Source organism: Camellia sinensis, chromosome 1, assembly GCF_055761805.1.
Source record: "Camellia sinensis isolate YWXY chromosome 1, ASM5576180v1, whole genome shotgun sequence".
Classification (NCBI taxonomy): Eukaryota; Viridiplantae; Streptophyta; class Magnoliopsida; order Ericales; family Theaceae; genus Camellia; species Camellia sinensis.
The window spans coordinates 134,868,736-134,891,634 of record NC_138961.1 but is presented as its reverse complement, the minus strand read 5'-3'; the positions used below and the strand labels follow the sequence as shown (position 1 = coordinate 134,891,634).

At 40.3% G+C, this 22,899-nt stretch overlaps 1 protein-coding gene across 2 annotated transcripts; it reads left to right on the top strand.

The window, feature by feature from the left end:
- Nucleotides 1–382: 382 nt before the first annotated feature.
- On the top strand, nucleotides 383–21,918 carry PTAC7 (plastid transcriptionally active7). Of its 2 annotated transcripts, none has more exons than XM_028240348.2 (5): nucleotides 383–626; nucleotides 817–954; nucleotides 1,147–1,203; nucleotides 1,307–1,369; nucleotides 21,246–21,918. In XM_028240348.2, exons 2-5 carry the CDS (start codon nucleotides 892–894, stop codon nucleotides 21,570–21,572), a joined length of 510 nt encoding a protein of 169 aa, XP_028096149.1. In that variant the 5' UTR covers nucleotides 383–626; nucleotides 817–891; the 3' UTR covers nucleotides 21,573–21,918. The 2 variants fall into 2 exon arrangements, with proteins under 2 accessions (XP_028096149.1, XP_028096148.1); XM_028240347.2 differs by having other exon boundaries at nucleotides 452–626; nucleotides 1,289–1,369.
- The last annotated feature ends 981 nt before the right edge of the window (nucleotides 21,919–22,899 follow it).

Below are 22,899 nucleotides of genomic sequence, written 5' to 3'. Positions count from 1 at the left end.
TCATCATCACCGAGTGTTTTCAAGCCTTTTTCTCGTTAATCTGAGAGAAATCTCAGATTTGTAATGTTAGAGATCTTGCATTTCAAAGCAACTCTGTGAAGAAGACACTGAATATACTTATAATTCCAGTCTCTATGCATTTGATATATCGGTGAATAGTAAATCACAAAGGTGAGGTCAGTGAGTTGGAGAGAGCGAAGAAGAAATTGTTACGTACGAAAGAGGAAGAGAGAGTAAATTTTCTCTGTGATATATGAGTGTAGGGTTAATGGACCTTAGACATCACAAATAATATTATAGATCTCTTCCATCACAGAAAATGGGATAGGAATCTTAGACTAATTTTTCAAAAAATAAAACTTTCATTTAATACAAATTTAGTAAAACAATTAGAATATCATGTTGGCTAAATTTTTATCAAATTTAAATTTTATAAAAGATTTGCGCGTGGGTTGGAGAGGGTCTAGCAACTCAACAACTATGGTCAAGATGGGCATGGAATTGGAATTGGAATTGGAATTGGGATTGGGTTTGGGTTTGAGTTTGGGTCCTAGCTCTGAACAGTGAACACAAATCCTGACTCATTCGCTCTCTTCTCTCTCTCCCTATCTCTCTGTGTCTGTCTGGTAAGATAAGAACTCTGTGTGTGTGTGTGTGTGTGTGTGTGTGAATATGGATATGTATATCTGTGTGGGTAGGAACTGAAATTTTAGGTTTCGGAAAATGCGAATTGTTTGTTTCCAAGTAAAACAGTCGATTCATAGTTAGCTTTTTCTATTACTCTGAACTTGAAAATTTTGGCATTCAATTTCGCAGGTGTTTTAAAAGGGTATTTTGATAGTTTCATTTTAAGGTAAAATTGTGGGTACTTCGATAAAGGCGGAGCTCGAAATGAACGCTGCCATGGCTGTATCATCTGTACTCTTCACTAGCTTGTCGCCGTTGCAGCCACTCGTAACTACTCTTCCCTTGAACTCTCCTTTTGGTTAATGAGTGAAAATTAATAATATGAAATCTTCAACCCCAATTTGCCCAATTATGTGTTGTGAAAAATTTATATACCAAATTAGATTATGGGTTTTGAAATTATTAATTTTTTTAATTGAATTATAAAAGATATTTGAAATATTTGTTGCTTTGACACAGAGGATTGAGGTGAAAGCTGCGAATCTACCGAGCTTGAGGTGCTCTACCAGGTCACAGGTAACAAATATTGATCTCTATGTCTGAATTTTTATTTATTTTTCATACAAAACTTTGTCTAAGGATCAGTATCTTGTTTTTAAAGTTTTTTTTAATTAACCAGGATGTGTCAAATTCGCAAAATGATGGTCGTGGTCGTCGAAGAGTGTGGAGGCGAAGAAAATTGGTAAAAAGAAACCTTTCTAATTTTTTAGTCTTGTTTTCATTGTTTATAAATATAGCTTAATATGAAAGTTCCAAGTAAGTTGTACTTTTCCTGTAAAATTTCAAATTTTCGATTGAGTCCAGTGTTAACACATGAATATGCCTTCCAAATGCAGTGTTAAATAGGACTCAATGAAAATTTAATGAGAAAAAGTAGGACTTATTTAATATTTTTTCCAATTTAATTGGGTAGTGATTTTGAACAATGCCTTAACCTGAATGAAAAGTTCTAATATACTTTTTTTGAGGATTTGTTTGAAAACTATTCGCTATATGTTGTATTTTAATTTTTAAACTAATAATTTGGAATTTGCATGCTAAATTCAAGCATATTGTGTCTTTATTTCAAAATATAGGATTTTTAAATAAGTTTGGACACATACTCGTAGCCACAGAAAAGCATATACAGAAGGAATAGGAAATGCACATCTTTTAACATTGGTGGGACGACATTCCACAAAACATCATCGATGTGGTGAGAGAGGTTAGAGGCGATAGGTTGTTGACCTCTGGGAAGATGGCGGGCACTTCAATGGCTTGAGATCACCGGAGGTGGAAGAGGAGAAGACCACAGCAGGCTTAGAGAAGAAAGGAGTGGTAGTGAGAGACCTTGAATGATTCTTGTTGCGCTTGCCATGATTGTGGCTGCACTTATGATGCCGTTATATAGACTCTAGGAGTATTGGAGCCCAAGCAACCTCAAGATAGGTGTCAAGTTTTTCTTGGCTCGACAGGAGGGTGATATCAGCCCTACTAGTTGTGTCCTACAATTTAGGTCATTGGGAAGATTGCGTCATGGGAGCTGCAAGTGTAGGTATGATATCTTGAGAGGCATATCATATATGCAACAGGTGTAAGTGTAAGGTTAACTTCCCTTTTCTCTAAGCTAAGTCAAGGTGGAATTGTCACTGCAGGGAGATAGTTACATGACCCTGGCGACCCCGAGGTCTTAGCCTCCAATCTACAATCCTCCAATGATCCCAAGCGGGAATGCCTAAGTCCTGCTCCCAACCTAGGCAGCCGAAGAGGTAAGTGCATGGGTGAGCTAAAGGCTCATCCTAAGTAGCTAAGTAAACATAGGTGAGCCAAGGCTCCAACTATGTTGCTATGGAGCTGGGATGAGTGGATAGAGAATATATTTCTTATGATTGGCCATGGAGAGCTCTAGGTTAGCTAGCTCTATCAAGGTGAGCTGTGGTCGTCCTGTTTTCATATTTGGTGGTGTGCATGCCCCGCTTAGGCTAGGCATACAACCCCAACTCATCGTGGTGCCTCAAGGGTCTGCCATGTAGAGGTGTGGTGGTGATGATGTGACGCCCATAGGGCTCGCCACGTGCCAAGCACGATATAGATACCCACATTAATGCCCCTTGTGTAGATATTCTTAATAGAGTGTTTGTATATATATGTCAATGATGTTGAAAATATAACTCAAAAATAATAAAATTTGATTTCTTTTGGATAAAGGGAGATTTTGTTTTTTTTATTGACCATGGAGAATTCATATTGTAATTTCATCTGCCGCAAACGGGCCGGACGAAAATTTGGACTTGTTGGGTGATGACCTCATTCCATGGGTTCTCTACCATTTCACATAAGATTTCAGTTTCGTTCCATAGGCACCAAACTCGCCCATCACCCTTTAATGCTACTAGGAGGGGGGGCTATGGCTTTGGTATTGGGATAGCCCATGATTTGGCTCATGGACTGAACCTCGCTTCCACCTTTTTTTGTGTTTGTGATGATGATGAGATGGAAGTGTCTGCGAGAATGTAGATGCATGTAGTGCTGGAGGAAGTTAAGGCGGGGGCACTCTCAATTTTAAAGAAGAGGATGTTGAGCGGAGTGTTGTGGGGAATGCTTGGCAATGCGCTGCGGGGAGCGCTTTCTTTTTCCAAGTTGAGGTTTGCGAAGTCCTTTGTGCCCCATCTGAGTCCCAAATTGTCATTTGGGTTTTCCAATGGTGTTGACATGATGGAGATTTGGTGGTCCAAATCCCTCTTTGTTGGTCTTTATGAGAGAATGTTGATTCGAATCCTCTTGAAATGTGGGATCAACACTTGCATTGCCTGGCAGGTGGATCCTTGGATAGTGAGGTTGCGTTGTTGGTTTGGCAAGAACCAAGTGTGGGATGGTGGTATTGTGTAGAGGTCTGGAAGCGTTAACGCTTTGTACCATCCCCTTATTTTACCTCGAAATTCTTTTGGCACCTCCATGATCGTATGCGGGGATGTTGGGCGTTGGACCTAAGGGGATTCGAATAGCAGCCCTTGGAATTGCCATGGAGGCATGGCGAGCATTTTTCGAAAGAACTCACACATCGGGCGGCGGCGATGAGAGAGTGGAGTTCGAAGTTCTGTACTTTGAACCTCTCCAGTTTGAGGCCTGGTTCACTGGCCGCCAAACGGTGTTATCTCGGCATCTTTGTCCTCCGGAAGCTATTGTTTGACAGAATGGTTTGTTGAAGTTGAGGAGGAGGGTGTTAACAATTGAGTATGAATTTGCTTGAATTTTGTGAGTGCTGTTGTTTTGTATTTGCTCTCTTATAAAGAGATTGCACCGGGAAGGAGAATGTGAGTTTACTAACTTTTGTAGCTTTATGAAGACGTTGGGAAGGAGCTATCCATGGAGAGGACAACTCACCAATTCAAATCGTAGCTATTGGTTTAGAGAGGACCATTAATTGCTGCTGATTTGGAGCTGCTCATGGTAGCTTGTGATAGCTTTTGAAGTTGTTAGTAGCTACAGTGAAGTGACTTTTTGGAGAGTTTAAGGTTTGTCAGCACCTTTTTGCTATCTCGAAGCCTCTGTAGCCATGAGCCATGAGCAGTCATGTCCGTTTTTAATGTTTTCACTGAGCATGGAGAGTTTTTGATTGATCTAAGAATTCTACCTTGGGAAGGTACAATCTTAATTTATTTTATTTTATTTTTTTGTTAGAGCTCATTGTTCTTCGCAGAATATTCGTAATTTTTGTATCGTAAAATCTTGCTGGTATGTATGAATTTTCCAGTGTATTAGGAAAATTGAATGTATGAATTTTCCAGTGTATCAGGAAAATTGAATGGAGGTGATCATAAGAAATTGCAAAATTCAACCAAAATAGAGCACATGGAAAATTGAATTTTCCGCAATGTGTAAACTTGAAATTTGAATTGTGTACCTTCTGGATGAAGAGATGATTATTTTGGAATTTGCACACCAATGTTCTGTGTATTCTACGTGCATCATCAGAATGTATATATATATATATATATGTATATTTTTAGCGGATGTTGAAGTAGAATAAGTAGATTTCTGACTTCTGTTTCTATGCACGCGACCTACTTAAAGTGTTTGAATGTTCGGACAAATTGAAACTCGGATTTTTGTGCCACAATGATCTAGCTTGTCTTTCGGGTAAAGAGGTGCCTCCTTATGTGTATTACTTCATTGCCTGTGGGTCGAAGAACTTCTTCTTGGGTTTGGAGAGTGTGGATGTGTGGCTTGTATCTGTTGCATTTCCTTTGTACCTTCCTCATCGTTTTATTTTCAAGGCACTTTGTGTTCTAGCTTTTGGAGAAACAGAATTCTGGAGAGAGAAACAAAACACTTGATCTTGTTCTATTTGGTACTACGCTTGGATTTTAATCACGACTTGCGTTTTAGGGCTTGAGTCTGTGTCGTGTGTATCGTGCCTCTATTGCAAAGTATTGGCTTATTCCTTCTTCTTGCTTCGTGGGTTCTTTGTTTAGCCGTTGAAGTTGGTCAAGTCACGCGGCTGGAGAAGTAGCAATCTGGGTAGAATCCAAGTTGGGGTTGCTGAGTTTTGCTTTACCTGACATCCTTGAATCCTTCAAATCCACCTGAAGTCTACCACTGTGTTTAGGTTTGCTTGTGTTTGCCCCATCGTTGTTTGCCGAAGGAAGTGCATTGGTCGATCTATGTAAAATTTTTTCAAAATCGGGGCCATCAAGTTGGGGGTGTTCTTGCTAAAACAAAGGTAGGGTTAGGGTTTTGATTTTTTGAATCGTTGAAGCTAAGGTTTTTTTAGGGTTTATTGCTGTCATCGATTCTTGAGAGAAAAGAGGCAATATCTGGGCAATTGACAATCGAAATAGAAGTAAAGAGGCGAGGAAGGTGAGTTGGGGAGTTGTGAGCTGCGTGAAGAGAGCTTAGTGGAGTTGGGTTTGTGATTTGTGTGGAGCAGATTCTGCGGAATTGAAGGGAGGCGTGTGAGCTGACTCCAGAGTAAAGCTAGGTTTCGGAATCTGTGGGTTGAGCACTATTGCCTCTAGGGTTTTATTGTTGTTGTCAATTCTGACAGAGGGGAGGCAAGCTGTGGGCAATTGAGGTGCAAGCTACGTGAGGCGAGGATGTTTGAAGGTGAGCCACAATCTGGGTGAGGTGAGAATTGGGTGTTTTTGAAGGTGAACCACAATCTGGGTTCCACCTGCTTGGCATTCTTTTGTCGTGACTTGTGCAATTGGAGATCAACTTGTTCAGGTATGTTTCCAATTATAATTTCTTCCATTGATTTATTTATTTATTTTTAAAGTGAAATTCCCAAAAATATTTGGAGCTGGCTCCAAGCTCTATTTGGGTTCTATCGTGAGGAGTGGAGAGCTAGCCCTTAGGAGAGTTGAAAATTTGATGAATAAAAATGGTAGATTTTTGTTAAAATTTGGTGAGCCATTATATGGGCTTTAGACATAGCCAAAAAATTTGATGAGCAACTTGGAGAGCCGGAATTAGAGAGCTCTATTTTGGTGGAGAGCCAAAGAATTGGAGAGAGCTCTTAAAAAAAAAAAATATATATATATATATATATTTAGAGCTATTCACATGGGTGAGCTGTAAACTGGAGAGCTCCACTTTCTTGGAGAGTCGAGAAATTAGATAACTCTAAAAATTAATAATAAAATATTATTTTGGTGGAGAGCCAAAGGATTAGAGAGAGCTTTAAAAATTAACAATAATATATTTGGAGCTATCTCATGTGGGCTCCACATTCCACTTTTTTTGTTGACTTCTCTTCTTTGGGCACTTAGCAAATTTGATGAAAAAAATTGGGAGCCAGCCAGTGTTGTGAAAGGCGCAGCTGTTGTGACTGAAGGGACCCAAGGCGAGGCGAGGTGAGGTAGATGAGTCGCGCTCCTTGGCCAAGCGTTGGGTCAGGCGCAGAAAGGCGCAAGGCGATGCCTAAGCGTTCCTTTGTGTATTTTTTCTTTCTTTCCCCTGAGGTTGATCTAATGGCTCTGATATAAGTTTGAAAGGGTCCAACAACCACAACTCATACAACTCAATACCCAAATCAGTCGACTCCTCAAAGCCCTAAATCTATCAAAGAAAGCTTGAGGTGTCGCGACTTCATCTGGGCTCATCGCGACATCTCTTCTCTTCCTCTGGGCTCAACGTGACTTCGTCATTCATTGAGGACTGTGCTGCTTCGTCTTTCGTCTCTTCTCTTCCTTTGGGCTCATCGTGAAGAAAGCTTGAGGTGAGTCTTCTTCTTTTGCTTCGCTGTGCTTCTTTGATTCAATTTTTTTTTTTTTTTTGGCGACTTCTTCGTTGTTGCTGCTTCTTCTTTGCTGTCATTTCTCTGTTTTTTCCTTCTTCTTCTCTTTCTCCTCATCTTCTTCTTTGCTGGGTGCTGTTGTATCTCTATTTTTTTTTTTTCTTCTTCATCGTTGCTGTTGCTGGGGATTTTTTAAATTTTTTTTCTCCTCCTCCTTGCCCTTCTTCTTTGTTGCTCTCTGTTTTTTTTTTCTTCTACTTTTTTTTTTTTTTTTTGGTCTGTTTTGTTTCCTGTCTCTGTTAGAAATTTTTTTTACAAATAATATGACCTAACCTACCCTTACTTATGATATTGATGCTTTGAAATGTCAAGACTTACATTAGTATTTGTTGGATATTTATGTTTTGGATGTTTAGTTTTTTTTTTTTTTTGGGTTGAATGTGGATTATTTTATCTTTGAAAATTAGAATGCTATGTAATATGCACTTTCATGGCTTTGAGAATTATTTTATAATTTGTCTTGATTACTTTTTATTTAAAAAAAAAATTGTCTTAATATTATGAATGATTAGTCTATGTTAATTTATCTATTTTTTACTAAGATTGTGTGCCTTGCTTCAATAAAGCCCACGCCTCACCCAAGAGACCTTCAGCGCCTTCGTGCGCCTTGAGCCTTTAAAAACACTAGAGCCAACTCTATTAAAGGAGAGCTTTACTTTGTAGGCATCTGCCATCTTGGAGAGCGATGAAGTTGGAGAGCTCTACTTTGTGGGAGAACTATGAAATTGGAGAGCTCTAAGAATTAATAGTAGAATATTTAGGGGCTATTACCATGTGGGCTCCACTCTTGACTTTCCACTTTGGACCCTTAGCAAATTTAATGAGAAAATTAGGAGCCAGCTCTATTAAATGAGAGCTCTAATTTGTTGGAGAGCTATGAAATTGGAGGGTTCTAAGAATTAATAGTAAAATGTTTAGGAGTTATCATCATGTGGCTCCACTCTTTTGTTGACTTTCCCATTTTGGGAGCCAACTCTATTAAAGGAGAGCTAGACTTTGTTGGCGTCCGCCATTCTATTGAGCCATGAAGTTGGAGGGCTCTGCTTTGTGGGAGAGCTATGAAATTGGAGAGCTCTAAGAATTAATGGTAAAATATTTGGGAGTTATCATCATGTGGCTCCACTCTTTTGTTGACTTCCCCATTTTGGGAGCCAGCTCTATTAAAGAAGAGCTTTACTTTGTTGGCATCCGCCATTCGGGCGAGCCATGAAGTTGGAGAGCTCTACTTTGTGGGAGAGCCCTAAGAATAAATAATAAAATATTTAGGGGCTATCACCATGTGGGCTCCACTCTTGACTTCCCCACTTTGGACACTTAGACAATTTAATGAGAAAATTGGGAGCCAGCTTTATTAAGGGATAGCTTTACTTTGTTGGCGTCCGCTATTCTGGAGAGCCATGAAGTTGGAAAGCTCTACTTTGTGGGAAAGCTATGAAATTGGAGAGCTCTAAGAATTAATAGTAAAATATTTAGGAGCTATCATCATGTGGCTCTACTCTTTTGTTGACTTCCCCATTTTGGGAGCCAGCTCTACTAAAGGAGAGCTGTAATTTGTGGGAGAGCTATGAAATTGGAGAGCTATCACCATGTGGGGTCCACTCTCTTTTTTCTTTTTTTTTTTTTTTTTTGACTTAGCCAAATTTTAGTGAGAAGTTTAAGAGCTAGCTGTACTAAGGAGAGATCTACTTCATTATTCTGCGCCATGTTGGAGAATCATAAAATTGGAGAGTCGAAAAATTAATGAAAATATATTTGGAGCCATCTACTTCATTATTCTTCGACATGTTGGATAACCATAAAATTGGAGAGACGAAAAATTATTGAAAATATATTTGGAGCCATCATCACATTGGAATAATGTATTTGGAGCTATACACATTGATGAGCTAGGATATGGAAGAGCTAGGAACTTGGTCTGCCATGTTGGGGAGCCAGAATTTGGTCCACCATGTTGGAGAGCCAGGGAACTTGGCCTGCCATATTGGTAGCCAGAATTTGGTCTGCCATGTTGGGGAGCCAAGAACTTGATCCGCCATGTTAGGGAGCCAAAATTTGGTCCGCCATGTTGGGAGCCAAAATTTGGTCCGCTATGTTGGGGAGCCAGAAACTTGGTGACTTAAAAAATTCTTAAGAGTACATTTAGAGCTATCATCACGTGGGCTCCATTTTGTAGATTTCCATTTGTTGACTTTACTGCTAAAAGTTAATAATAATATACTTAGAGCTAACAACTCGCTCTTCGTTGGTCTTCATCATCATGGAGAGCCGAGAGAATTATTTATTTATTTTATTTTTTTTAGAGCACAATTCTTAAGCATGATTCTTTTATGAGTATGATTCATGTATAAGAAACTTACCTGCCGCAATTTGTAATGATGCATGTAGAGGTTGATTCTTCGAGATGAAGGGGAAAATTGTTTGTCCACCAAAGAAGTCTACCAAGAAGTTACCAAGCAAGGCAAGAGGTGAGGAGTCTTATGAAGTGCCTTCCATCGAGTACTGGTTTCATGCTCCTTATTTTGGAGTTGGGGATAAATTTTGGCAATGGGGGTCGAATGATGGGGCTGTCAGTCCATCTTAGATTTTATTGGGCGTACGCGTACTAGAAGCAAAAAAGGGAGCGGAGGGGATGATAGCTCCCGAATCTATTATGCGGTTGCACATAGAGCGTGGCCTTTATCCGTATGCATTTCCAATTCATGATAGTTTTGCTTCCTGTAAGAATGGTGGTGGTTTTGATATTTGGGCTAAGGAAGTGTTGATAAATCTTTTTTTCAGGGAGACTTTAAAGAACGTCGGCATTTATGGTGCCATAGCGACCAATATTAGGTTGAATGTAAGGAGGGAATCATCATAGTTAAGTGTGGCACTTTCTCGTTGCAGTTCCAGTTTCCACACCTTTATTGTTCGGTGGGGAGAGTTGGCACCTGTATTGGAGGATGTTTGCGCTTTGACCGGTTTGCCTCTGCTTAGTATAGCAGACACTCTTGCTGATACATCTGTTCCAGAACATCTAAAGATTGTATCTATTTTGAAGGCTTCGATTTCAAAAACGAGGTTCTTATTAAGCGGCTATGACAAAGAAAAGTATATTGGTCCGCAACGTCAGAAACATCTTAAGAATACTTTTGGAGGGTGGGTACGATATTACTTACATCCATCCCTAAAGAAAGGAAATGAGGTGGGGAAATAGGGGGTAGATGGGCCTGGATATGAGAAGTATAAGCATAGTTCCACTTACCTTGTTGCTTTACTTTCATATTAGTTAAGTCGGTACATCTTGGAGGGGCCGCCCAAGGATGGAATAGATTCATCTATGTTTGATATTGCCGCTTATCTTGCAATTGGACTTTTAGTTTTGCTGGGGCCGTTGTTTTTGGGGACAATCTATTGCGACTTGATAAGTATCAAGCTGGGGCTGAGAAGTCGAAGGGGGAGGTATGATGTTATTAGTTATGTGTTGACTTCATTCCTTCAGATGTTTTTATACGGTGATTTCCTAGACGCCCCCAAATTGACAGAATTTGAGCCCGTGGAGGGGTGAGAGCGTTAAGTTGCCAGGCGGTATAGGGCTCGCATTCGCAGGCCGTTGATGGATATTTTTGATGATGAGAGTTAGTTTATCGCTTGGCCGTATGTTTCACCAATTGTTGGGGTGGTTCCTTTTCGGATGTATGATTCTGTAGACTCCGAGGTGGTTTTTGGTGGGCGATTAAGCAATCTTGAGTTAATGACGGCTTGCAACTTCTTTTCTTGTTCCTTGCCTTATTTTGTGGGAGACATATATGGTTTTGTGTCTTATAACCTGTCGAGGGTGACTCGCCAATTCAGATTTGATCAAGGGGTACCTAGTCTTGGCATAGTTCTTTCTGTTGTTGATGCTTTTGAACAATTCTTCTATCATACTTACATTCTATGGCTCCGAAAGTGTGGAAAGTTTATTCGGGCGAGAGCCAATTGTGTTGGTGGGGCAACAACTCGTTGGCGACATTATTGGAAAGACACCTTTGCCACATTTTGAAAGTTTCTAGAAGGTGATATTGGGGATTTAGAGGTTGTGTGCATCTCATCGGATAGTGAGCTATGTCAGCCACGCTTGAAGGGTAGGACTCAAGCAGCTAGGGGTGAGTTGACCCGGTTTGTGTTGCTTTCTAATGTGTTAAGTCAGGTGAAGGTGGTGGTCGTGGATGGTCTTCAGGGGGAAGCGGGTACAGAGAAGCGACGCCTAAGCCTACCTAGGGACGAGCCTTGCAAGAGAATGAAGGTTAGCTCTACTTTGTTTTTCATGATTTTCTTCCTTGTTATGAAGCCCTGATACTAGGGCTTATAGGAGCACTCCATCTAGGTGTAAGTCTCTTATGTATCAAAGACGACTCTAATCTGGTGGTCAAGCAGACCAATGGAGACTATGCTATCAAAGAGCCCCTTCTAGCTTCATACAGAACCATCATCTAGAGCTTGACAGGCAAATTTGACATGGCAAGGATAGAACATGCTCCTCGCTCCAACAATCGACACCTAGACGTCCTCGCTTCCTTGGCCTCTAAGGTAGAATTTTCAGAAGAATCAACCAGGATAGAAGTCCTGGAACATTCCATGCCGTGCTTAGTAACAACTGTCTTTCCTAAAAAAGAACCTGCTGACTGGAGAGCCCCAATCATGGACGAGCTCTGTGTCCCCTCAGGTAAACTACCTTTGAGCGAAACCAAACACTTCACATTTTACCAAGGAGTCCTCTACTACAAGGGCTTGGTGGTTTATTGGCATGATACCGAAGCCAATTCTAAGTTAGAAGGGGTTCACAATCGCTCTTGCGAGACTGGAGATGTGAGCCTCTACAAGAGGCTACAATCCATAGCCAATGAAGCAAACAACCTTCAGGAATTCCCTCCAAAAGCTGAATACAACTTCACAGAAATCACCCTCGACTGGTGTCAGGTGTATATAGATTATCTCAAAGAAGATTCATTGCCACTGGACCGCTCCGCAGCTACAATAATCAAAGAAGCAAGCTCCAAAATTCTTTTTGCAAAAAGGTCAACTTTTTAGGCACTGCTTCAATGGGAAGCCATTAATTACGTTGCTTATCAGGAGCAGAAATCCATAAGGTTTTGGAACTTGTTCATGGATTGGAGCACCAAGGTGGAGCCAAGCTATTCCAACATCTCTTACATATAGGCTATTATTGGCCTACCATGCAGGCAGATGCCAAAATGTTTGCTAAACGCTGCAAACCTTGCCAACTCCATGGAAACCTCATTTACGCACCAGCCATCGATCTGCATAGTTCAAGCTCATCATGGCCTTTCCACACGTAGGCTATGGATCTTATTGGCCCTATCTCTCCACCATCAATTGGACATATTTGGATTGTGGCCACCACAGAGACTTACACTAGGTGGGTAAAAGCCATCCCCCTGAAGATGGCAACAAGAGCTAGTGTCTCCAATTTCGTTCGAGAATTCATTGTCATTTTGATATACCCAGAGTAATTCTTCCTGATAATGGGACCTCTTTTGTCAACCGCCAAGTCGGATAGCTCCTGGTCTCCTATAACATCACACACTATAAATTAACGCCTTACTATTCCCAAGGGAATGGGTAAGTTGAAGCAACCAACAAAACACTCTGTAGAATCCTTTCAAGGACTCGCAAGGAATTATCAAAGGGATTGGGCGCACATGCTCCCAATGGCTCTCTGGGCATACATAACATCCAAAAGAAGGCCAACTCAGATGACCCCGTTTTCATTGGTGTTCAACACGGAAGTAGTCCTTCCGGTGGAAATTGCCATACCCTCAGCTCGCATGGCCCTCTGAAGTGGAGCTACTCCAGACTCCAAACCCTTGGAACTGGAGATCCTTGATGAAAGAAAGGATAAGGCCCAGGCTAACCTCAAAGTTTACCAGTCGCATAGCTTGAGGCTACGATGCTTTGGTACGCCCTAGACAATAACAAGAAGGCGATTTAGTACTTCGAGTTGCACCTCATTTCATGAGGGGAACCTCTACCCACAAGTTCACCCCCAAATGGCAGGGACATTACACAGTAAGAGAGGTTAACGAGAATGGTGATTATAGAATTTCTGAACCAAACTCGCAAGCTCTCTTGAGCCCTATCAACGCCAAATGGCTAAAGGCCTATTTTCCTTAGGATGAAAGTAAGAAATCACCCTAGGAAATTCCCTATTATTGATGTAATCAAAGGCGCTGTTTGGGAAGATCAATTTGAGGCTATTATAGCCTCAATTTGAAAATGAGCCAAAAAGCCTACTGTTCAACCATTTTTATAAAAAAAAAAAAAAAAAAAGCTACGATACAAGCAGCAGCCTACACCCATAGCTATCCCACAGCTACGAACAGCTAGGTACTGTGCCACGGAAATTCATCCCACAGCTGTTAAATTACAATTTTGCCCCTTTAGTTAATTTTGAAAAATAAAAAGTTAGGGACAAATTTGTCATTTTAACTTTAAACATCATTTCAACACATTTTTCAATACAACAACTCAAATAAAAATTCATCCCATCTTCCCAAACACAAACTAAAATAGCCTACTGAAATAGCCAAATAGCTAAAAAGCTTCTAAAATAACAACTTTCCAAACGAAGCCAAAATGCCGATGTAAGGCATTGGTTTATGCTTATGATAAATAAAAAATCATTTGCTATCTCCATTCTCATTACACTTCTTGCAAATTCCAACAGTCGTTCTAAAAATGAAATATATATATATATATATATATATAAAGTAATTGGGGGTTTTTCATCACAAAAACGTTAGCTCAACTCTGCGTCACATGAACCCTCAACTCTCCAACACATGAAACCCCTCAGCTCGCCTAACTTGGACCTATTTGGCTACCTAAGTCAAAAACCTCCCCTTCCACACTAACAAGTTGAGCCTCTATAATGGTTCTTCTCTCCCTCAACTCAAAATTGCCATGTCCACATCCGCCAGCACCTTAGTTGCCCCGCTTTAACTCCACCACGGCCTTCTCCCTAGCTGACGCTGACTCCATCAAAGCCTTATCCATGTCTGCTAGCTCGGCCTCAAGGCGACGATTCTTCACTCAAGCTTCCATGCAAGACAAACTCTCTCGAAGCCAATTCACCTCAAACTCATGTCATTGAAACTGTGCCACTGTAACTCGAAATGACTGAAATGTGTCAAGAGAAGTCTCCGGAGTAAGGCCACAAAACCTTTTGAGCATATCGCAGAATGCCTAACAAATAGTGTCATAAGAACACGGTTTCCAAACGCATGAAGGTGCTTGGCTTGTGATAAAAAATAAAGTTTAGCTAGGCAAATACTCGCCTCGTACCCCATCAAATAATATCTTGGGATCAAGAACCCGCTCCTTGCCATCAGGTCTTGCCAAGGATATGCAACAATCATCAAGATGATTCACAATAACCTTGCCATCCATAGTAGGTAAGCTCGCTTGACTGCCACCGCCAATGTTAGGAGCAATAGTCTTATCATGAACACAATTGCCACTCTCACGAAGTGGCAAACTTATAGAAACTGCAGTCAAAGTAGGCATAGTACTAGGTTGAATATCCGCTAAAGGGAAGCTAACTTGAGCATCAACTGAAGGCAAGCTCAGACGAGCATCAACTGATGACAAACTGTTACGCCCATCAAACAAAGAGATAGTGGGGACTCCACCAGAAGGAAGGCAGGATTGGACATTAGGCAAAGGCAACCGACCAACCGAATCATTACCATTGACTGCCCTAAGCCCAACTGAATGTACTAGCGGGTGACCTAATTGCAGCAAAGGAGGCGCAAAAGTCACTCTATCCTCAACATATGGCACAACAACTTGAGATCTCATCCAATCAGTGGCAACATCTGTCCGCTCAGATGCAACCCTGGCAACATCACCATCCTTTGCATTCAAGTTAGCCTCTGAGCTATCCCCATCGTCACCCACACTTTAAGAATCATTGGAACCATTAGCCTTAGTTTGTCTCCACAAGCAACGACGTGGAAGCAAATCATCCACAGAGTTCTCCTCTTCAGAAGGCAGATACACCGCCCTAGGCGCACTAGAAATATCATGAAGGACAATTGACTTCTGTACCTAAAGAAACAAAGTGTTCAGTTTCCAGGTACATAAGAAAAACATAACAAGGAAGAAAATCATGAAAAACAAAGTAGAGCTAATCTTCATTCTCTTGCAAGGCTCGTCCCTAGGCAAGCTTAGGCATCTCTTCTTTGTACTCGCTTCCCCCTGAAGACCGTCCAAAACCACCACCTTCATTGGACTTAACACATCAGAAAGCAACGCCAAGCGTGCAAACCAAGTCAACTCACCCCTAGTCGCCTGAGTTCTACCTTTCATGCGCGGCTTACATAGCTCATCTGATGAGATGCACTCAACCTCTAAATCCCTAATATCACCTTCCAGAAACTTTCAACATGCGGCAAAGATCTCTTTCCAATAATGTCGCCAGAGACTTGTTGCCCCATCCGCACAATTGGCTCTCGACCGAACGAACTTTCCACATTTTTGGAGGCACGAAATGTAAGTATGATAGAAGAATTGTTCAAAGTATTGGCAACAGGAAGAACTATGTTAGGATCAAGTACGCCTTGATCAAATCCGAATTGACGAGTCACCCTCGCTGGATTATAGGACACAAAACCATAAATGCCTCCCACAAAGTAAGGTAAGGAAGGAGAAAGGAAGCTGCAAGCCGTCATTGACTCAAGATTGCTTAATCGCCCACCAAAAACCACCTTGGAGTCTACAAAATCATACATCCAAAAATGAACCACCCTTACAACTAGTGGAACATACGGCCGAGCCACAAATTCACTCTCATTATCAAAACTGTTCATCAACGGCCTGAGAATGTGCGCCTTGTACCACCTGGAAGCTCGACGCTCTCGCCCCTTCCCATGCTCAAATTGTCTGTTTGGGGGCGTATCTAGGAAATCGCTCGTATAAAAACATTTGAAGGAAGGAAGTCGACACATAGCTAATAACATCATACCTTCCCTTCAACTTTTCAGCCCCAGCCTGATACATATCAAGCGGCCTATAGACAGTCCACAAAAACAACAGCCCAAGCGCAACTGAAAGTTCAACTGCAAGATAAGTGACAATATCAAACATAGATGAAGCTATCCCATCCTTGGGCGGCCCCTCCAAGATGTATTAACTTAGCCAATATGAAAGGAAAGCAGCAAGGTAAGTGGAACTATACTTATACTTATACTTATTATATCCAAGCCCATCTATCCCCTCTTTTCCCACCTCATTTCCTTCCTTTGGGGATGGATTTAAGTCTTGGTACCAATATCGTACCCACCCTCCAACAGTATTCTTAAGATGTTCCTAATGTTGCGGACCAATATATTTTCCTTTGTCATAGCCGCTTAATAAGAACCCCGTTTCCGAAATTGAAGCCTTTAGAATAGATACAATCTTTAGATGTTCTGAAACAGATATATCAACAAGAGGTATGCTATACCAAGTAGAGGCAAACCAGTTAAAGCGCAAACATCCTCTAATGTAGGTGCTAACTCCCCTTATCGAGCAATAAAGGTGTAAGAATTGGAACACCAACGAGAAAATGTCACACTCAACCATGATGGTTCTCTCTTCACATTCAACCCAATACTAGTCGCTATGGTGCCATAAACGTTGACATTCTTTAAAGTCTCCCTAAAAGAAAGATCTATCAGCACTTCCTCAGCCCAAATATTAGAACCCCCACCATTCTTACAAAAAGCATAATTATCGTGAGCTGGAAATGCTTAGGCCGTGCTCTATGTGCAACCACAAAATAGATTTGGGAGCTAGCATCCCCTCTGCTCCCTTTTCTGCTTCTGGTACCCCCAATAAAATCTGAGATGGATTGATAGCTCCATCGTCCGACCCTCGTTGCCAAAACTTATCCCCAACTCCAAAATAAGGAGCACGAAACCAGTGTTTGAAGGAAGGCACTTCAGAAGACTTCTCACTGCTTGCCTTGCCTGGTAACTTCTTGGTAGGCTCATTTGGCAGACAAACAACAATTTTCCCTTTCATCTTGAACAATCAACCTCTACCTACATCATTCCAAATTGCTGCAAGTAAGTTTCCCATACATAAATCGTACTTACAAAAGAATTATACTCAAGAATTGTGCTTTGAACAAAAAAAAAAAAAATTGCTCTCTGCTTTCCAAGATGATGAAGACCAACGAAGAGCGAGTTGTTAGCTTTAAGTATATTATTAATTTTTAGCAGTAAAGTCAACAAATGGAAGCCTACAAAATGGAGCCCACATGTTGATACCTTTAAATGTACTTTTATGGATTTTTGAAGTCACCAAGTTTTTGGCTCTCCAACATGGCGGATCAAATTTTGGCTCCCAACATGGCGGATCAAATTTGGCTCCCCAACGTGGCGGATCAAATTTGGCTCCCCAACGTGGCGGACCAAGTTCTTGACTCCCAACATGGCGGACCAAATTCTGGCTCCCCAACATGGTGGACCAAGTTCCTTGACTCCCTAATATGGCGGACCAAGTTCTTGGCTCCCTAACATGGTGGACCAAATTTTGGCTCCCCAACATGTGGTGGACCAAATTATGGCTCCCTAATATGGTGGACCAAGTTCCTGGCTCGCCAACATGGCAGACCAAGTTATTGGCTCCCCAACATGACCTCACCAAGTTCCTAGTTCTCCTAATTCTTGGTTCACCAATGTTTAGAGCTCTAAATACACTATTCCCATGTGTTGATGGCTCAAAATATATTTTCATTAATTTTTCGTCTTCTGTTTTTGTGGTTCTCTAACGTGGCGAAGAATAATGAAGTAGATGGCTCCAAATATATTTTCATTAATTTTTCGTCTCTCCAATTTTATGATTCTCCAATATGGCAAAGAATAATGAAGTAGAGCTCTCCTTAGTAGAGCTAGCTCCTAAACTTCTCACTAAAATTTGGCTAAGTACAAAAAAAGAAAAAAAGAAAGTGGAGCCCACATGGTGATAGCTCTCCAATTTCATAGCTCTCCCACAAAGTAGAGCTCTCAAACTTCATGGCTCTCCAGGATGGCAGACACAAACAAAGTAGAGCTCTCCTTTAGTAGAGTTGGCTCCCAAAATGGGAAAGTTAACAAAAGAGTGGAGCCACATGATGCTAGCTCCTAAATATTTTACTATTAATTCTTAGAGCTCTCTAATTTCATAGCTTTCCCACAGGATAGAGCTCTCCAATTTCATGGCTCTCCAGGATGGCAGATTCCAACAAAGTAGAGCTATCCTTTAACAGAGTTGGCTCCCAATTTTCTCATTGAATGTGCTAACTGTCCAAAAGTATGGAAAGTTTATTTGGGCGAAAACCAATCTTGTGGGTGGGGCAACAACTCGTTTGCGACATTATTGGAAAGAGATCTTTGCTGTGTTCAAAAGTTTCTGGAAGGTGGTATTGGGGATTTAGAGGTTGTGTGCATTTCATCGGATATCAAGCTATGTCAGCCGCACGTGAAGGGTAGGACTTAGGCAGCTAGGTGTGAGTTGACCTGGTTTGCAAGCTTGGAGTTGCTTTCTGATGTGTTAAGTCGGGTGAAGGTGGTGGTCGAGTTGTTTTTCTTGATTTTCTTCCTTGTTATGTTTTTCTTATGTACCTCGAAATTGAACACTTTGTTTCTTCAGGTATAGAAGTCAGCCGTCCTTCATGATATTTGTAGTGCGCCTTGGGCGGGGTGTGTGCCTTCTGAAGAGGAGAACTCTGTGGATGATTTGCTTCCGCGTCATCGATTGTGGAGACAAACTAAGGCTAATGGATCCAATGATTCTGAAAGTGAGGGTGATGATGGGGATGGATTAGAGGCTAATCTGAATGCAAGGGATGGCGATGTTGTCAGGGTTGCATCTGTGCGGACAAATGTTCCCACTGATAGGATGAGATCTCAGGTTGTTGTGCCATATGTTGAGAATAGAGTGACTTTTGCGCTTCCTCTGCTGCAATTAGGTCACCCGATGGTACATTTAGTTGGGCTTGAGGGGGTCGATGGTAATGATCCGGTTGGTCGATTGCCTTTGGCTGATGTTCAGTCTTGCCTGCCTTTCAATGGAGTCCCCACCGTCTCTTTATTTGGTGTGAGTAGCAGTTTGTCATTAGTGGATACTCGGTCGTTGACCTCTAGGAAGATGGTGGGCACTTCAATGGCCTGAGATCACTGGAGGTAGAAGAGGAGAAGACCAAGGCAGACTTAGAGAGGAAGGGGGTGGCAGTGAGAGACCTTGAACACTTTGTATATGTTGTATGATTCTTGTTGCGCTTGTTATAATTGTGGCTACACTTATGATGCCGTTATATAGACTCCAGGAATATTGGAGTCCAAGCAACCTCAAGACAGGTGGCAAGTTCTCCTCAACTCGACAGGAGGGTGATATTTGTCCTACTAGCTGTGTCCTATGATTTAGGTCGTTGGGAAGGTTGTATCATAGGAGCTGCAGGTGTAGGTATGATGTCTTGAGAGGCATATCATATATGCAACAGGTGTAAGTGTAAGGTCAACATCCCCTTTCTCTAAGTTAGGTCATGGTGGAATTGTCACTGCAGGGAGACAGTTACACGACTTTGACGATCATGAGGTTTTAGCATCTAATTCACAATCCTCGAATGATCCCAAGCGAGAGTGCCTAGGTCTTGCTCCTAACATAGGCATCTTAGCATCTTAAGCAACTAAGTAAACATAGATGAGCCAAACGTAGGTGAGGCAAACATAGGTGAGCCAAGGGTCCAACTATGTTGCTATGGAGCTGGGGTGAGTGGGTAGAGAATATATTTCTTATGAGTAATGAAGGGCCATGGAGAGCCTAGGTGAGCTGTGATCCTGTTTTCATAGTTCATGGTATGCATGCCCCCGCTTAGGCTAGGCATACAACCGCCTCATCGTAGTGCCTCAGGGGTTTGCCACATGGAGGTGTGATGGTGATGACGTGATGCCCGTAGGGCTCACCATGTGCCAAGCACGATATAGATACCCACAACTGACAACCATGAATGTAGTTTTTATGAATTTTATCAAGAAATTGTAAAGGCATGATTGTGCGCTTTAAGTGGTTTAAATTTTCAAATTGGAGTGCTCAATGTCTCCCTGAGCTTATTTGATGTGCATGGTTTGTGAGCTGGTGATTTTGTGCATCCACAGGGATTAGTATTGACAAAATAGGAAAAAGATCTGCATATTTGAATTAAACATTTCAGCTGGAAGTTATCTTGATATAATTATATGTGATCAAACATGTTATATTGAGAAATTCAATGTGATTTGAATCAATTCATTTACTGGGTAGTACTGAGGAAGTTGTAGTGCATAAATGACTGAGGTGGAAATAAATCTTGGTTGGGGAGAACTGGGGAACATAAGATATAAATGAGATTTCTATGAAAACAAGGTCAGTCTCCTGGTTGCTGAAAAACTGTGGAGATTTTTTGTTTAGGAGTAGCGTGTACAGATGGAAAAGTAATTTCAATATGGAATGTTAGATTTCTGCATATTTTATTAATGGAAGTGTTGGTGTTAGTAATTTTTAAAATCTAAAGAATGAGAACGTATAAATATATGATATTTTGACATGTGTCCAATAGGTGTTAGAAGTGCCCGACGAGTGTTGTGTCATGTTGGTGCCTGACATGACACACGTGCTTCTTGGGTTACTAAATTAGTTGTCATGTTGATAAGTTTAACTGAATCTTGTGACTTGAGAAACATTTTCTTCTTTCGTTTTCATGGGACACTCTTCTCAAAGCTTTTTGACCTCTGCAGTCAAAAAAGAGTAGATGCTAATACTTGTGGCAAGAACTCTACTGTTAACTACAAGAACAAATGACATTCTAGTACCTTCACAAAAATATGGTGCTTGCTATAATTTCTGGGATTAAAACATTGTTCTTTATTGAAAGACTAGGAACACATGATATATATATATATATATTTTTGGGAATTGTGAATTTGGATAGAAAACGCTGACAGATTTGTAGAAAGAATACTTAATGTCATAAAAGGGGAACAAGGCATTTGAGTCATTCTAAAGCTTATAAATGTTTGCAGGAGTTTGGCTAATGGTTTCTATATGGGATAAATTTCTGCGTGCTTGTGCATTTTGGAATGTCATAAAAACAACTTCTTCTACATATGCTCTAGAATTAGCTCACAAATTCTATTGTGAATTCTTATTCTTTTGGCGACTTGTTTGGAATGCTTTTGCTGATCTTGATCTAGGAAAACCTCCTCATTTGGTGCTCATAAGGAAATTATGTGTGGTTCAGGCAAAGAAGGATGAGATGGAGTACAAATTGCAACGAATTCCTTTCCTTGAGGAGCAGGTGAGAAAAGTAAGAGAAGGGGGAAAGCTTTTGTCGATGGACATAGAGAGATTATTGCTGTCTGAGGATAATCGGTTTGATTTTGTGAATGAGGTGGCAGCAGAGGCCAAACAGTATGTTGAGAACAATCGAGACGAGTATGGTGGAAAGAAAGCCATCCTTCATGTGCTAAGTAATCGGATGAATGATGCTGGGTTTTATCGTCCTGAGGCATATATGGAAGATGACCCTTACAAGCCGGGTCCTAATTATCTAAGAGAAGAACTTTGAAGGGGGTATACACTATACAATACACATTAATTGTTAACTGAAGTATGAAATTTGTTGTTTTACATAAATGTATTTCCCATTTATAGCAAGTTTTATGCCCATATTACAAAACGAATTAAGCTATTCAAGCTGGACTTGTGTTTGTAACATTAGGAACTCATTCGAACTTGGCTTGTTATAAAAGTACATGAAGTCTGAATACATCAAAATAAACTTCTGAAAAAAAACTCAGACCAAGAAAAAGAAGAAGAAAAATAATGTGTTAGTAAAATTTCTGTAGGCTATAATTAAAAGGGTCTTAATTACAAATTTATCAAAATAATGATCAGGCTATCTGTTGAGGTTCTATGGCCTTGAAAGATTTAACTTTTATTTTTTTTATTTTTTTTTATACAAGTGGCACTTGTAGCAGTTCTTTACTCAAATGTGGGTTAAGCATGACATTATTATAGTATTATCATTTTTGTAGAATTAGGAAAGGCCTTTTAGTGCCCTTGAATTTAAAAAAAGAAAAAGAAAAAGAAAAAAAAAGAATTAAACTTGAAAGATTGCAAATCAATGCAACAGTCTAAAAAACATTGTATTACATGAGAATCATTTTATTGTAGATCTGACCTGTCATAAAAGATTTACACTAAATACTGGATATGACTTGCACCATATACACAATGTACTCCATAAAAATGAAATTTGTTCATCACTGTGCAGCTTATTTGAAATTTTCCAAAAACACAACAACAAAAAAAATTAAATTAAAGAAGTCAGAAAAAAGAAAAAAAAAAGAAGTGCATCTTTTGAATAAGGATTCTCTAAAGTGCAGACAAGTTCAAATCTAGACTGGACAGTGTTGTTTGGATTCATGAAACATACACATCATATTTTGATAATGCAATCCGTTTCGTTCATTTTGTAGGCCCTTATGTATATAAAAAAGATTAATCTGATAATTGTAACCATTTTATTTTATAATATTTGACTTCTAAAAAATAGACGACTAATATAATTTTAAAATTAGTGTCTATTTCTAAAAAAAAATGTAATGAAATAATCTATCTTTTTTCGTAATCTACAGACATAGATTAACAAAATAAATAAATTAAATAATTAAAATAATGCCTATCATAAATCTCAAGAATCCAAACAATATTGTCGAAGCAAAAATATTCTTATAATTACTCTCAACGAAAAAAGTTACTATGCACTTGTCATCACTCAACTCAATTATTAAAATAAAACTTATGGTAAATCTCACGAATCCATTCAATACTGGCCAAACAAAAATATTCATATAGTCACTCTCAATATGCTCTGTCATCACTCAAATCTT